We start from the raw sequence: 17265 nt of genomic DNA, 5'->3' as shown, positions 1-17265 counted from the left end.
CTTGTAACAGCTGCTGATTTAAACACTTCTGTCTGAGGCAGCAGATATTAGGGAAGGATAAGTGAAAATGCAGTGATTTTTCACTCCAATGCCTGGACGTTTCCAGCTTTCACGCAAGAGTAACTGATTGGGGTGGGTCTCTGATGGGGATATGATGGGAAGGATCGGGTTACCCTCATGCACGTGTGCTGTAAGGGGGTGACCCATTATTCCTGTGGTGTGGGGGGGGGGGGAACGGGACGGACACAAGGGCAGGATTTGCGTCGTGGGCTGGGGACAAAATGGCGCTCTGGTATGGGATTTCAACAGAATCCAGTGAGTTGTCCTCCCACACATAAATTAGCAACGGTAAAGGAGAGAGAGATTCACGTACTGCGCCCCTTTCCTGGTGCCAGCGGGAGACCAGTAGCAATTCTCCGCTGGTGGGCGCACTTAAGCTCCAGAACAGAAAATCCAGGCCCACGTCAGCCTGCTTGAGGTAATTACTCAGCTTTGGTTTTTATTAGTTTAGCATGTTTGCAAAAGCCTGTCGTGTCTCTATAGCATAATCATAATGCAGCATAATCATAAATTGTTCGGAACTTTATTCTCTCCAAGGCAGTGACACAGAACCACATGCCCACCAAACTAATCAGAAAAAGAAACCTGTTATAAAACCCAGACTTTCAAGAGAATTTTCGCACAGCCTAATTAAAAATGAGTCTACTCAAACGGAAACCCAGATAAGGCGCTGGGCATAACGTCCCTGATGATGTGGGGTTACTCAGTGTCAAAGCTAATTAAGAACAAAATGAATCACATTGACAGTGAGGGAGGCAGCAGTTGGGAAGTGGAGTGTGGAAAGGTGATTAGGATTTTTCTGGGGAGGTGGGAAGGGTATGGAGAATGATGTGTTACAATGTGCAAGCGGTCCCAAATGAGCAGATGCGGTTGCCAGGGTAACACATGATTTTACTCCATGTTATTTATGCTCCTTGGTGAGATGGTATATTCCTGCAGTAATGACAGAAAGCAGCATCTATCAGCGAGCAGCATCTCGCACTGCCTTCTGACAGTAATTCAAGCAGTTTAACTGTGATGTTGACATGGCAACAACTGCTTCACAGCAGCCCCAGTCAGACACAAGCTGCACACCGAGAACTGTGTGAAATGTTGAGCCAACGATGGCATTAATGAAGAGACAACAAACAAAATACCTTTGTAATTTAAAAAAAAAAATCACACACCATCTTTGCGTCTTCACTCATGTGGGCGAGTGGGAATCTTAACTTGGTTGTGCCCGAGATGTTCTTGAATTAGAAATTTCACCCAGTTGCTTAGTTGTTTTCAAATCCTGTATGTGGGCACCTGCTTCTTCAACCGACAGCACCCTGAAATCAGCAGCTAGAGCCTGCATGGGATTTATTTTGGAATTTAAATGTAACCAGCTAGCGTGGTGAGTTCGAACCTGGTACTCCAGCGCATTGCTCTCGGTCCGTGCTTTTATCAGTTTGTTAACCTACACCAATCGGCCACAGAATATTATGAAGAGTCAGCTACATTGCTGTGGGTCTGGAGTCACATGTAGGATAGAAAATCTCCGTGAATCAGATGGGTTTACTACAACAATCGACAATGGTTTCACTGTTAAACATTTAATTCTAGATCTTTATTGAATTCAAATTTCACCAAAAGACATTTCACCAAATGATTCAAACCCGGGTCTGCAGACCATTATACCCTGGGTCTCCGGATTACTAGTCTCGTGACAATGCCACATAATTGTCTCCCCTTAAAGAACATTTTGAGGAAGGCAGCCAAGGGAATGATGCCACTCTGTCGAATTATCGCCTCCCACTTGCTGGAGCAGCATTGTTTAATACCACAAAATGTTAAAATCTGGCATCCAAGCAGTCTGTACATGGCAACCAGCCAGTCTCTGTTAATACATTTCTCAGGGGCTGGGAGGTACCACAAAGATGAATACAGGTGCCTACCTCTCGTTGCTCGCTGCAGATCTTACACAGCCACACAGTCCGAGGACGATTGGGCGTTTCAATCCCACACTTGGTGCAGACATTCTGGAGGTGAAAGAGTTAAATGATTTGATCCATTGTAAAAGTCAACCAAAAACTGATTCAAGCTGTGCTCCATGTTTTTTTTTTTAAATTTAGAATATCCAATTCATTTTTTCCAATTAAGGGGCAATTTAACGAGGCCAATCCACCTAACCTGCACATCTTTGGGTTGTGGGGGTGAAACCCACGCAGACACGGGGAGAATGTGCAAACTCCTCACAGACAGTGACCCAGGGCCGGAATTCGAACCCGGGTCCTCAGCGCCGTAGGCAGCAATGCTAACCACAGTGCCACCGTGCCGCCCTAGCTGTGCTCCATGTTGACTCAAAGTGAAAAGGGCCTAGAAACCAAACCTGTCAAGGAATGAAGATACCCTCTCTGTAGATTGGGGTGGGGAAGGTATTGACAGGGGCGGTAGGGGAGGTGACAACTCAGTGTTCCTCTGTTCCAACATGATGAGGCTCTTCACTGTCGTAAAACAGATCCAGCAGGTTCCCCCATTTATACCAGGTTAACTGATCTCACTTGACACAGCAGATGGGCCACTATAATCAACCTCAGTGATGATTTAGAAAGTAGAAAATTAAACTTATCAACCAGATTCCTTTCCTTGTCAATCCAGCTGCACCCATTGTCTATCACCCAACTGGAAAGGGAAGCATTAAAGATTCCAATTAAGAACAGTATTGCACTCACTGGAATACCATCCTGTTAACTCTGATCTTCCCTCCTAATCTGTGCAAATTGGGATTAGGTTGGGACACTTAGGTGGGGTGGCTGGTGGGGTTTCAATTCTACAATGTGCTGTTTTTAGCACTGATAACACGCTGGCATTCATCACTGACACATTTTGTGACACAGTTTTGTGACTGGGCTAAAATAGCCGAGTTAGGAATTTAATGCAAAACATTAGCCCAATAACACCCAATAACACCATCCAGTGGAAACTGAATTAAAACCTTTCTCCCACAAAAAAACCTGAATCATGACTTTGTCATGACTGCAGCCCACTGTTCCAAAATGATACCAGTTGCATTATGACACACAAGAGCTAGTTTCATCCCAGCTTCAGACCCCTTCGCAATTTAACCCCTTCCCTCTCCTCCTCAAGGCACAGACTGCCGCTGAGGTGAAGCTCAATGGACAGCAGCTAACCTTTAACTGCCAATGCTTTTTGCACAACGGTTTTATACAGCAGCAAGAAGGGGCGGCACAGCCGTTGGAGTGGGTGAAGGAATTTACTAATTAGCTGGAAGGACACATTTTCCAAAAAGTAAAATCTATTCCAAAAAATCCCCCTAAAAGTATTTGGACCGTTGGTGCAGTGTAGTGTATTCATCTAGACATCAGAGGGAGCACTAAGACCTTGTCATTGGCACTAAGCCTGTAGCTGTGGAGTTCAATTTGGTAACGGGAAAAGTCTCCATCGTCCCAGATGACCCCTGCTTTCCCCTTTGATGGGGTGAGCTGACTGGTGGTGGTTTAACCTGAGCATCACCACACCTCAGGGCGAGGTTGAGAAGGCGGGGCCTTCACTAATAACCTCAGCTGGTACGGGTACTGAACCCACGCTGCTGGCTTTGCTCTGCATCACAAACCAGCTGGACAGCCCACCGAGCTAAACCGGCCCCTGGAAATAAACTACAGTGTGGTGGGAAGCCTGTTTAGGTCGGCAGTAACTTTGACTGCCTGGGAGGCTGTTCTCTTTTGAGGCGAGAGGATTAAGGAGTGATTTAATATAAGTATTTAAAATTGAGCGGTTTCGATAGCTTAAATAAGGAAAACATATTTCTGCTTGCCCGAGGGTCAGGAACCAGAAAAGTCAAGTTTAAGCAAATTGGCAAAGGAAACCAGCACAGAGAAAAGATTAGCTTTTACGCAATTACGGAGTTCACAATCCTGGAAGGGTGGTGTAAACAGGTTCAGTAATACCTTTTATTTATTTACTTCATGATTTTAATTTTTAGAGTACCCAATTATTTTTTTTCCCAATTAAGGGGCAATTTAGCATGGCCAATCCACCTAACCTGCACATCTTTGGGTTGTGGGGGTGAAACCCACGCAGACACGGGGAGAATGTGCAAACTCCACACGGACAGTGACCCAGGGCCGAGATTCGAACACGGGTCCTCAGCGCCGCAGTCCCAGTGCTAACCACTGTGCCACGTACTTTTTAAAAGGGAATTGCACATTATGGGAAAAGAGCAGGGGAGTGGGAATAATGGGATAATTTACTGAGACAATGGGCTGAATGGCCTCCTTCTTGGCCCTAAGCTTACATGGTCTCTGGCAACACTGCTGTGGAGGAGCAGGACCAGCCCCGAGGAAGGTTCGGGCCAAGTGACTATGTTGCTTGTAAACATCAAGGCCAAGGCGATCATACAGACAACCATGCAAATGAGATATGATTCGACTAGAGCCATTTTACTTCAGAAATCAATCAATCAATCATTGCCTTTGTTAGCGAGAAAATAATATATATGTTAATAAAAAGATGTTCTAGGTTAAAAGCAACACATGGGAAGTGGACAACCGGTAGGCAAAGGGTTAAATTGTTGGATCAGCCAGAAACGTTAAGAAAACCTGCACTCGGGATCATTTAATCATCTTACAGGACATGGCAAACCCAGGTCACAAGACTATGGCCCCAGCTCATCTGCAGGACTGGACTGTGGGAGGAAACCGGAGCTCCTGGAGGAAACCCACGCACACACGGGGAGGACGTGCAGACTCCGCAGACAGTGACCCAGCCGGGAATCGAACCTGGGACCCTGGAGCTGTGAGGCATTTATACTAACCACCATGCTACCCTGCTGCCCGAGTAAATCGGTTTCCCATTAAGGGGCTCAGGAAAGATCTCTACCGATACCTACTGATCTGATTGTATTGTATGAAATTAATCGACGACGTCAATGCTTATCTGTAACTGTAAGCGAACTTAAAATATATATGCATGAAATTCCTGTAAAAATCAGAACAGACTCGTGCGAGCTGAAGGCAGCAACAGCTTCTGGTTCTCCTGTTTTACACACACGCGGTCGCAAACGGACTTCTTCCTTCCAACAGCGTATCAGGGAGTTAAAAAAAAGTGTTGAGAAACCCAGGGTTGGAAGTCACAATTGTCGGAAATGACCCTTCCAAATCAAAATTCCATTTCCCACATAATCACCCACTGTTCAACCCACTAGGGGTGGTTTAGCACGGGGCTAAAGAGCTGGCTTTTAAAGCAGACCAGGCAGACCAGCAGCACGGTTCAATTCCCGTACCAGCCTCCCCGAACAGGCGCCGGAATGTGGCGACTAGGAGCTTTTCACAGTAACTTCACTGAAGCCTACTTGTGACAATAAGTGATTTTCATTTCATTTTCACTGTTCTGCGAGCTACAATGAAACTTATCCACAAAATAAGCAGAATTAGTGCCCTCTGGATGGATTAGAAATGTCAGGCAGTTTTATTTTGGGACAGACTGAAGTTCACAAGACTAGACGAATAGGAAAAATACCAACATGGAATCCCTTTGAATTAGCTTTTTAGACAAATTTATTTTTTGGGGGGGGAATGGAATTCTTTGGGGGGGAATGGAATTCTTTGGCAACTTTTGTGTTGACAAAGCCGAGCGGTGGACTTTTCAGGCACCTGGTGTCGACAGACATTTCCTAGATCAAGCAAAGTCCGACGCTGAACGGCCCGAATTCGACCCTGACAATCCAGCAAACTCCACTGCACGTTCCACTCCCATCACTAGCTATTCAGTGGGCACTGAGTGGGACAGCCAGGGCTTGGAGGTTTTCCCCTCTGGTCCCTATTCACAGCAGCAGTAAGTAAATTTGCCATAGTCCCAGGTGACCATAGACTGCTTTCCCCTTTTGAGGGTGAGAGCTGACTGTTGGCAATTCAATCTGAGGCGAGGGTTTACAAAGGCAGGGCCTCAGCCGGTGCAGGAATTGAACCCACACTGTTGGCTCTGCATCACCAGCTGTCCAGCCAACTGAGCTAAACAGGCCCAGTAGTAACTATATGATGAACCTTTAAATAAAAGCTTTTAGTAGCAAATAAAGCCCCCTGTTTCCATAATGCCACATCGTGTTGAAATACCTCAAAGTACACCACTCAAAGGAGGGCAGTGATTGCTGCATCTTCTGTGAACGAGAAGCATTAATTTGCTTCAACATTTTGACAGTGAGAACAGAATTTATTTCAAAAGACTAACTATTATTATTGACCTCTGCTTCCTTAGCGCATCAGTTCATTAAATTGCTGCACAAAATTGGGCTGAGTAACTATGGGCTGGTTTAGCACAGGGCTATATCGCTGGCTTTAAAAGCAGACCAAGGCAGGCCAGCAGCACGGTTCAATTCCTGTCCCAGGCGCCGGAATGTGGCGACTAGGGGCTTTTCACAGTAACTTCATTTGAAGTCTACTTCTGACAATAAGCCATTTTCATTTCATTCTCTTCATGGCGCTACACATGAAAAAAAAATATAAATGAATGGAAATTGGACAGCAATAATCTAAAAAGGGTGCTTATCAGGTCAATGTACCGCCCTAAACCCAACGTTGTTGCTCTCCCTTCAGATGCTGCCGGACCTGTTGAGGTATTTTCAGCATTTTCTGTCTTTGTTCCAGAACCCCAGCTTTATTTTGCGTTTGTATAAATCAGAATTATTATTTTTTAAGATGTTGCATGGGGTGCAAACAGATGGAACATGGGCAAGATGCAGCATGCAGGAGGGGCAGCACGGTGGCGCAGGAGGGGCAGCACGGTGGTGCAGGAGGGGCAGCACGGTGGCGCAGGAGGGACAGCACGGTGGTGCAGGAGGGGCAGCACGGTGGCGCAGGAGGGGCAGCACGGTGGCGCAGGAGGGACAGCGCGGTGGTGCAGGAGGGGCAGCACGGTGGTGCAGGAGGGGCAGCACGGTGGTGCAGGAGGGGCAGCACGGTGGTGCAGGAGGGGCAGCACGGTTGGGCAGGAGGGGCAGCACGGTGGTGCAGGAGGGGCAGCACGGTGGTGCAGGAGGGGCAGCACGGTGGTGCAGGAGGGGAAGCACGGTGGTGCAGGAGGGGCAGCACGGTGGTGCAGGAGGGGCAGCACGGTGGTGCAGGAGGGGCAGCACGGTTGGGCAGGAGGGGCAGCACGGTGGTGCAGGAGGGGCAGCACGGTTGGGCAGGAGGGGAAGCACGGTGGTGCAGGAGGGGAAGCACGGTGGTGCAGGAGGGACAGCACGGTGGTGCAGGAGGGGAAGCACGGTGGTGCAGGAGGGGCAGCACGGTGGTGCAGGAGGGGCAGCACGGTGGTGCAGGAGGGGCAGCACGGTGGTGCAGGAGGGGCAGCACGGTGGTGCCAGAGGGGCAGCACGGTGGCACAGTGGTTAGCACTGCAGCCTCACAGCGCCGAGGTCCCAGATTCGATCCCAGCTCTGGGCCTCTGTCCATGTGGATTTTGCACATTCTCCCTGTGTTTGCATGGGTTACGCCCCCACAACCCAAAAAGATGTGCAGGCTAGGTGGATTGACCATGCTAAATTGCCTCTTAATTGGGAAAAAATGAATTGGGTACTCTAAATTTATTTTTAAAAAGCTGCAGCATGCAGGGCAATGGAGGTGCCCAGCGGAGAAAAGGTTATTCCTGACAGGAAGCAAGGGAAGCCTTTCCCACCTACTCCTCTCAGACAATGAACTGAGCCCGGCCTGGGGAAAACCTATGAAAGTATGAAAGAGAGAGAAAAAGGTACAAATTGACGTTGAGGCCAATTTTGAAAAGCTCCTGACATTGTTGCCTTGCTCAGTGGGAGTGTGGGACAGAGACAGAGCGATTATGCTTTCAATTTTGATCTTGAAATGATCAAAGCCACAAGGTTGAAAGCTCGCTTCTAATTTGTGTCCGCTTCCACCCAGCACTGCTGCTGTACCTTTTCCAAATCAAAGTCAACGAGCGTTGGAGATTTGAAAGAACCAGTGAGGAGATCGAGTTGGAGACGTTGGGGCAGAGAAACATTGCACCTCCTGTCTTGAGGCACAGAAATTGGCTTCTCTAATCGAGAGAACACTCATTAAGAAGTAAACTGTGAATTTGTGAACTGGAGGATTTCTTAAACCAAACTTTCTCACCCAGTGGCTTCAGCTCTGCTTGGCAGATTGTCAGCATTACTTAAAGATGCCACTCCTGCAAAAACTGCACTTCTTATAATCCCAGAACGCCAGTTGATGAAGGATAATACTGAAGCCAATCTTTACTCAGTCATATTTATTTGCAGAGTGAAACTGTACACGCATACAACTCCTCGTTCAACCTCGCAGTTTTAGTTTCTCTTCATACTATTTCTCATTGAACCAATTAAACTGAAGTAAGCAAACTAAAGGATTAATCAAAGGAGCAGCCCCTTAAAGGGGTACTGCATCGAACAAAGACAAATGGCAAAGGAACTTAAAACATCAGATCAAAATGTGATTAAAGGGGTCAATAAAACTTGCCAGGCCCCGCGATGCCCATTGAGCATGGCAGGCCTCAATGGTGCCACCAGACACCATGTGCTCCCTCCCCAGGGACACTCGGCCATGAATATAGCCGCGGTAGATGAGCAGACAGTCGAGCCAGACAACTCCCTCAATTGTTCGATGCCTGGGCCCGTTTATGGCAAGTTTGGCCAGGTCTAGGAGCAGGTTCACGAGGAGGTCCTCCTTCTTTCCTGCCCTTCTCCACACCGGGTGCCCATAGATCAGGATCGTGGGACTGAAGTACAAACAAAACTGTAACAGGGTGTCTCTTTATATATGCTCAAGTAAAACCCCAACTAATGCCCTCCACAATTAAACATTATCGATATGCAATTGACAATTTACAAGTGTTGCATTTGCCATCACGTCTCTTGTTGATGCTGAGCTCACTGCACCAACTCCACAAAGCGCATCAATTACCTTTTTGCAGTCTTCACACACCACAGAGTGTGAGCCCAGCAACCCCAGCTGCTCCCCACACAAGATGCAGCGAGACAGGCCATCACCCATGACATTCTTCCGCATGTTGTCCAAACGATCCACAAGGCGCCTGCGTGTCAAAACCGAAACAATGGCGAGTAAAACCTGTACAGTGTTTATCAGTTCAGCTTTTCGCTGAGTGGTTTCGATTGAAAGTTCACCATTTAAAAATCCAATGGACAGGAGGAAAAATACCATTTCATCACCGTTACATCTTGAAAAATGGATTGATGCTTGTTAACATGTTATGAATTAGTGACTAAATCTGGAATTTTTCAACAGAAAGACAAAGCGAAACAATTGCTGGTTTTAAATGTATTGATATAATTAAGCAATCAATGAAATAATTTATATAATTTAACAATTACGAATCAAATTAATTCATTAATAATAATATAAATCATAGTGCATAATTAATATTGCTAGTTATCAATTAAACTTTAAGTGAATGCTTTCCTTTATTTGTGAGGAACTGCATCACATGCCCCCCCTTGCCCTGTCAGATTATTTTCTTTCGAGTAATTTCTGCTGTGGCTCTCCACCCAGAGTCTCAGTCATTGAATTAGGGCACAATTTAGCGGCCTTGTCACGCCCGACATGGGTGACGGGATGAGGCGACTGAATCTCACGAGAGGTTATGGGCAGCATGGTAGCATGGTGGTTAGCATAAATGCTTCACAGCTCCAGGGTCCCAGGTTCGATTCCCGGCTGGGTCACTGTCTGTGCGGAGTCTGCACGTCCTCCCCGTGTGTGCGTGGGTTTCCTCCGGGTGCTCCGGTTTCCTCCCACAGTCCAAAGATGTGCGGGTTAGGTGGATTGGCCAGGCTAAATTGCCCGTAGTGTCCTAAAAAGTAAGGTTAAGGGGGGGGTTGTTGGGTTACGGGTATAGGGTGGATACGTGGGTTTGAGTAGGGTGATCATGGCTCGGCACAACATCGAGGGCCGAAGGGCCTGTTCTGTGCTGTACTGTTCTATGTTCTAGGCCTCGTGTGAGATTCGCAACACACAAAGTGTTTCGCGAGATCTAACTGAATTTTCTGAAGCTTAACGTGCAGGTTCAGTTGGCAGTCAAGAAGGCAAATGTAATGTTAGCATTCATGTCGCGAGGGCAAGAATATAAGACCAACGAGGTACTTCTGAGGCTGTACAAGGCTCTGGTCAGATCCCATTTGGAGTATTGTGAGCAGTTTTGGGCCCCGTATCTAAGGATGTGCTGGCCTTGGAGAGGGTCCAGAGGAGGTTCACAAGAATGATCCCTGGAATGAAAAGCTTGTCGTATGAGGAGTAGGTCTGTACTCATTGGAGCTTAGAAGGATGAGGGGGGATCTTATTGAAACATACAGGATACTGAGGGGCCTAGGTAGAGTAGAAGTGGAGAGGATGTTTCCACTTGTCGGAAAACCTAGAACCAGAGGATAATTCTTTAAAACAGAGATGAGAAGGAATTTCTTCAGCCAGACGATGGTGAATCTGTGGAATACTTTTCCGCAGAAGGCCGTGGAGGCCAAATAACTGGGTGTCTTTAAGACAGAGATAGATAGGTTCTTGATTAATAAGGGGATCAGGGGTTATGGGGAGAAGGCAGGGGATTTGGGATGAGAAACATATCAGCCACGAATGGCGGGGCAGACTCGATGGGCTGAATGGCCTAATTCTGCTCCTACGTCTTATGCTCTTACGGTATCCCGCGAGACTTTGCGATCTGGATCCCGCCCCCTCTGGGCGTGGCCCAGATCAGCATATTTAGGCTCGCTGTGCCAGGGTATGCGTGTGCTGGGTTGGCAATGCCAGGGATAGGGCCCGGGGGGGGGGGGGGGGGGGGGGGGGGGGGGGGCCCTTACCAGGTTGGGGGAGGGTGTTGACGGGGTGTTTCCATGGGCCTCCCCAAGGTTGGGAGGGGGAGAGGGGACCTGAAAAGGAAGGGAGGCAAGAGGAGTGGGTGCCTGGAACTCGCTGCCGGAGGAGGTGGTGGAAGCAGGGACGATAGTGATGTTTAAGGGGCATCTTGACAAATATATGAATAGGATGGGAATAGAGGGATACGGACCCAGGAAGTACAGAAGATTGTAGTTTAGTCAGGCAGCATAGTCGGCACGGGCTTGGAGGGCCGAAGGGCCTGTTCCTGTGCTGTACTTTTCTTTGTTCTTGTTCTTTGTTCAAGGGCAGCCTTCCAAAAAGTTGCCCTGATCGGTGGGAAATCCCCCTGAGTGCAGCCGTGGCGGAGAGAAACTCCCCAAGGCCAAAAATAAACGGCAAAGGGCTGTTGAATACCACAATGTTTTTTGGTGCTGCAGCCACCGAGTAAACCCTACTGAACAGGGCCAAACCCAAACATGGAAATGTATTCAGGTGAATCGTGCATTTAGTGTTTTCAGATGCTGCCGGACATACCGTGTATTTTATATAACTACAGAAAATTACAGGACTGTATGTGTTAATGGTGACTATGGGTGATTCCTTTTTGTTTATGTTAACATGCGGGCCAATGTCTGGGGTTTGGTGGGAGGATGGGATCGTTGTTATTGATATGGGGATTGACATTGCATTCGTTACTGATTATTGTTTATTGTTGGGTGTAAATTTGTGAGAAAATGTGATAAAGGAGAATAAAAATATACATTTTTAAAAACTTTAGAAAATTACAGCACTGATGGAGGCCACTCGGCCTTTCATGCGTGTGCTGGCTCTTTAAAAGAGCAGTCGTGGCGAGTCCCTCATTTCCAGTATTTATTTTTGAGTCAGTCACTGTCTTGATTAGAAGCTCATAGAATTTACAGTGCAGAAGGAGGCCATTCGGCCCATCGAGTCTGCACCGGCTCTTGGAAAGAGCACCCTACCCAGGCCCACACCTCCACCCTATCCCCATAACCCAGTAGCCCCACCCAACACTAAGGGCAATTTTGGACACTAATGGCAATTGAGAATGGCCAATCCACCTAACCTGCACATCTTTGGACCATGGGAGGAAACCGGAGCACCCGGAGGAAACCCACGCAGACACGGGGAGAACGTGCAGACTCCACACAGACAGTGACCCAAGCCGGGAATCGAACCTGGCACCCTGGAGCTGTGAAGCAATTGTGCTATCCACAATGCTACCGTGCTGCCCACTGATGTCTGGGTACTGAACTGTCCCCACCCTCACCTCTCCATTGGACGGAACTCACCGAATCCGGTCCTGCTCCATCTCCTCCATCTTCTCCGCTCGGGCAATCACTCGGTTGATGATCTCCTTTTCTTCCTCGCTCAGTTCCTCATTTTTCCGCTGTTTCTCTGTTTTGTTGGTGTGGACTGACCAGCCGGCCCCGAGTCTGTCACAGGTTTTCAGACAGTGTTTAAAGACACATCCACAAATAGTGAATACCTCTGTCTGTCTTCAAAAGAAGCTGGATAACAGCCCCCCCCCCCCCCCCCCCCTGGGCCACACAGGAGGGGCTAAATGACACACTCCCAGCTCTGCAGAGGGAATAAATCTTCCAGCAGACGGAGACAATCAATTCTCACTCCACGTCTATACAATGGTCACTTTAATGAGATACTATGTGGTGGGTGCACATCCTTCCACCGCTCCCCCCCCCCCCCCCCCCCACACCCCACCCCTTTCCTCCACCCGTCACACTGATTTCAGGATTATGGGTACCCTTTGACATCTTACGTGAGTAATTGTTTCACCATCCATGTGCCCAGAGAATGACTGTTGTCAGGCTATTCCCCACTGGGGCAGAAGCGTCACAGTCAAGACTAACTGCGGCTCCGCTCCCAAGCCATTAGCTTCCCTCTGACGGGGCCGAGCAAGCCACTTAGGTCTGACTAGCCAGGGTTCAAGACAGTGGCTTTCGTTCACTTTCTCAGGGTAACTAGGATTGGGCAATAAATCCTGGCGATGCCAACAAGGCCCAAAACCCAAGAATGAATTGAGAAAAAAAAAGCCAAGACCTTTCTTCCCTCTGGTGCCCACTTCATACTTTCCAACGATGATGGTGGTCACTGTATAATGATCAGATTAGCCCCTGACAGATCTACGACCTTCCCTGTCCCAAGGGCGTGATAGCAATTGGTTGTATTAACACAGCTACTGTGGTTAAAACTAAATAACTCAGCACAGATGGGGGCTCGCGCCTGGGGCCTTGCTTATCATTGGGACCAATTATCACAGCAAACAATACACTTACCACTGAGCCATTGAGGGGTTCAGAAACGTTGACACATTGACAATGATGACTAAAAATTCACTGACAGCATTTTCTTTGGTCACCTCATGTCTATGTTTAACTGTCTTTGATACCGTTTTCATTTGATCCATTGAATCCCTATAGTGCAAACGGAGGCCATTCAGCCCATCGAGTCTGCACTGACCCTCTGAAAGAGTACTCTACCTAGGCCCACATCCCCACATCTCCAGGCATCGATCAGGGTCAATCCACCTAACCTGCATATCTTTCGACACTAAGGGACAATTTAGCACAGCCAATCCACCTAACCTGCACAACTTTGGACTGGGGGAGGAAACCGGTGCACCCGGAGGAAACCCACGCAGACATGGGGAGGCTGTGCAAACTCCACACAGTCACCCAAGGCTGTAATTGAACCCGGGTCCCTGGCACTGTGAGGCAACAATGTAGCAATGCTTTGTTTTATAATTTAGAGTACCCAATTCGTTTTTTCCAATTAAGGGGGTATTTAGCGTGGCCAATCCACCTCCCCTGCACATCTTTGGGTCGTAGGGGCTAAATCCACGCGCACGTGGGGAGAATGTGCAAACTCCACACGGACAGTGACCCAGAGCCGGGCTCGAACCTGGGACCTCGGCGCCGTGAGGTAACAGTGCTAACCACTGTGCCACCGTGCAACCCTTCGTTGAGTTCTTGGCTGAAGCTCCAGTGCACTACTGAGAGGGTGCTGCATTGTTGGAGGGGCCACCTCTCGGTTGAGACATCAAACTAAGGAGCCATTGACTTTCTGATCTGAACATAAAAGATCCCACAGCTCTATTTCCAAGCAGAGCCAGGAGGGGTTATCCCGGGAATCCTGGCAAATATTTATCCTTGGTCATGATCACATTTCTGTTTGTGGGAATCTGCTGCATAAATTGGCCGCTGTGCTTTCTACATTTCAACAGTGACTACACTTCAGAAACACTTTATCGACTGTAAACCATCCTGTGGCCACGAAGGACGCTGTGACAATACAGGTCTTTTTTTTTCTTACAGCCTCTGAAATCAATGTCCAAACAAAGGAGGCATGACAATTTGATTGCCGCTCGAATTTAGGTTTGTTAACATCAACACCAACTTGCGTTTATAAGATAAAGGAGGTGACTCATACTGGACTCAAAATGTTAACGCTAATATTTCTCGCTCTAGAAATGCAGCCAGACTTGCTGTGCTTCTCCAGCACTTTTTCTTCCTACTTCAGATCTCTAAAATTCCCAGTATTTTACTTTTATGGGCACGATCTACCGGCCACTCTGCACCCAAAAAGCAGTGTTGGTGGTAAATGATGGAAGACCCTGCTCCTGGGATCTACCTGGCTCGCTAAGCCTCGCCAGATCGAATGCGATCTTGTGAGCCATTATGATGTGAAGGCTGCCCACTGTAGTGGGATCACTTTTTGGCAAATCTACATATTAGATGGAGGAAAATGTAGCCGGTCTGATTAGTAAGTTCGTGGATGATACCAAGGTCGGTGGAGTGGCAGATAGTGTTCAGGATTGTCAGAGGATACAGCAGAACATGGATCGGTTGGAGACTTGGGCAGAGAAATGGCAAATGGAGTTTAATCCAGACAAAGGTGAGGTAATGCATTTTGGTAGGTCTACCATAGAGGGGAAATATACAGCAAATGGCAAAACTGTTAGGAATATAGAAAGAGAGATCTGGGCGTGCAGGTCCACAGATCTTTGAAAGTGGCAACACAGTGGACAAGGTAGTTAAGAAAGCAAACAGAATGCTTCCCTTCATTGGATGGGGCATCAAGTATAAAAACTGGCAAGTCATGCTGCAGTTGTGTAGAACCGTGGTAAGACCGTACTTGGAGTATTGCGCACAATTCTGGTCGCCAAATTACCAGAAGGATGTGGAGGCTTTGGCGAGGATGCAGAGGATGTTGTAGCCATCTAAAATGGCCACCTGCAAAGGACCATGGGAATTATGGCCAACCCAGGACTCAAACAGATACAAAGCTATGTGTATCTGAAACACAGGTAACCAGACCTGATCGAAACATCCCGCTTGTTTGCATTTTAATGGCCCATTTTCCCAGGACAATAGAACTCCAATCAAGCAACCGGTACAGCCACAGACTGATCGGCGCCACTCCCCTTACTCAGAAAGCACAACTGCCAAGGTCAATGACCACTAGGAACCCGCCCAGCTACCAAGGCACCCGCCCCTTTATTGGCCGAAATCGAAGACAGTGATCAGAGCCCTGTCAAACTATTGGGTCCAAGGTTAAGGACCGCCCCAAGGAGCGCGAAATCCCAGAGGGATAAAAGAGAGCGCAGCCATGTGTTCTGTCTCTTTTGGATCCGGCCTGTACCATACAAACTGTAGCAGGTAAAGCCAGCCAAGTTCAATATCAACGATCGCTACCTGATGGATGAGCCCAGCAGAGGCAGAGCCACTTTCTTCGAACCAGCCAAGTGAAATCCAGATAAAGGCCTTATCCATTTGCACAATGCCGGTGGCCCTCAAGTTAAGTATAGGTTATTGTAGCTGATAGGTGTAGAACAAAGAACAAAGAAAATTACAGCACAGGAACAGGCCCTTCGGCCCTCCCAGCCTGCGCCGATCCAGATCCTTTATCTAAACCTGTTGCCTATTTTCCAAGGATCTACTTCCCTCTGTTCCCCGCCCGTTCATATATCTGTCCAGATGCATCTTAAATGATGCTATCGTGCCCGCCTCTACCACCTCCGCTGGCAAATCGTTCCAGGCACCCACCACGCTCCGCGTAAAAAACTTTCCACGCACATCTCCCTTAAACTTTCCCCCTCTCACCTTGACATCGTGACCCCTTGTAATTGACACCCCCACTCTTGGAGAAAGCTTGTTGCTATCCACCCTGTCCATACCTCTCATAATTTTGTAGACCTCAATCAGGTCCCACCTCAACCACCGTCTTTCCAACGAAAACAATCCTAATCTACTCAACTTTTCTTCATAGCTAGCACCCTCCATACCAGGCAACATCCTGGTGAACCTCTCTAAAACATCCACATCCTTCTGGTAATGTGGTGACCAGAACTGCACGCAGTATTCCAAATGTGGCCTAACCAAAGTCCTATACAACTGTAACATGACCTGCCGACTCTTGTACTCAATACCCCGTCCAATGAAGGCAAGCATGGTGTATGCCTTCTTGACCACTCTATCGACCTGCGTTGCCACCTTCAGGGTACAATGGACCTGAACTCCCAGATCTCTCTGCATATCAATTTTCCCCAGGACTCTCCCATTGACCGTATAGTCCGTGTAGTTTAATTCGTAGTAGAGATTGTGTTTGCATGTTGAGATAACTCTTGTGCATGTAAATAAACCATCTTTGAACGAACTAACTGGTTGTGTGGTTATTTGATCGATATAAGGGAAGGCTTGTGGTTCACCAACATTATCTTTAATATTAGAAACAGTATTGGCGACACTGTTGGGATCGAAAACGAGCAACAATGTTGACCAGGATGTTGTCTGGTCTGGAGAGTGTTAGCTATGCGGAGAAGCCGAATAGATTCAGACTGTTTTCATTAGAATGACAGAGGTTGAGGGGTGACCTGATAGAGGTCTACAAGATTTAGGGGTATGGATAGAGTGGATGGGCAGGCACTCATTCCCAGGGTGGCGGGGTTAGTCACCAAGGGCATAGGTTTAAAGTCTGTTGGACAATGTTTAGAGGAGATTGTGAAGGGGAGGCAGCTGAACACTAACGTGCAAAGGCTGCTAAATGTGATAATGATGCCGGCGGCAGAAGGAGAGGCGGAGATTGTGGTGGCATTAGATGCGGAGAAGGCCTTTGATAGGGTTGAGTGGGGGTACTTGTGGGAGGTGTTAGAGAGGTTCGGGTTTGGGGAGGGGTTTATTAAATGGGTGAGGTTGCTGTACGAGGCCCCGATGGCGAGTGTAGCGACAAATGGGAGGAGGTCCGAGTACTTCAGGCTCTACCGTGGGACGAGGCTGGGGTGCCCCCTGTCCCCCTTGCTTTTTGCGTTGGCAATTGAGCCTCTGGCCATGGCGCTCAG

General features: G+C 48.0%; 1 protein-coding gene across 8 annotated transcripts in view; it reads right to left on the bottom strand.

The window, feature by feature from the left end:
* rph3ab (rabphilin 3A homolog (mouse), b) overlaps positions 1-17265 on the bottom strand; it is a 388420-nt gene that overhangs the window by 180713 nt on the left and 190442 nt on the right. For all 8 annotated transcript variants that reach the window (XM_038820309.1, XM_038820380.1, XM_038820230.1 and 5 more), the window contains 3 exons: positions 12200-12343; positions 8973-9102; positions 1977-2060 (listed from right to left, as the gene is read on the bottom strand). In XM_038820309.1, the coding sequence (XP_038676237.1) occupies positions 1977-2060; positions 8973-9102; positions 12200-12343 (358 nt within the window). The remainder of the gene's footprint in view (positions 1-1976; positions 2061-8972; positions 9103-12199; positions 12344-17265) is intronic.

Source organism: Scyliorhinus canicula, chromosome 1 (genome assembly GCF_902713615.1).
Source record: "Scyliorhinus canicula chromosome 1, sScyCan1.1, whole genome shotgun sequence".
NCBI classification, from domain to species: domain Eukaryota; kingdom Metazoa; phylum Chordata; class Chondrichthyes; order Carcharhiniformes; family Scyliorhinidae; genus Scyliorhinus; species Scyliorhinus canicula.
This window is presented reverse-complemented; position numbering and strand designations above follow the sequence as displayed.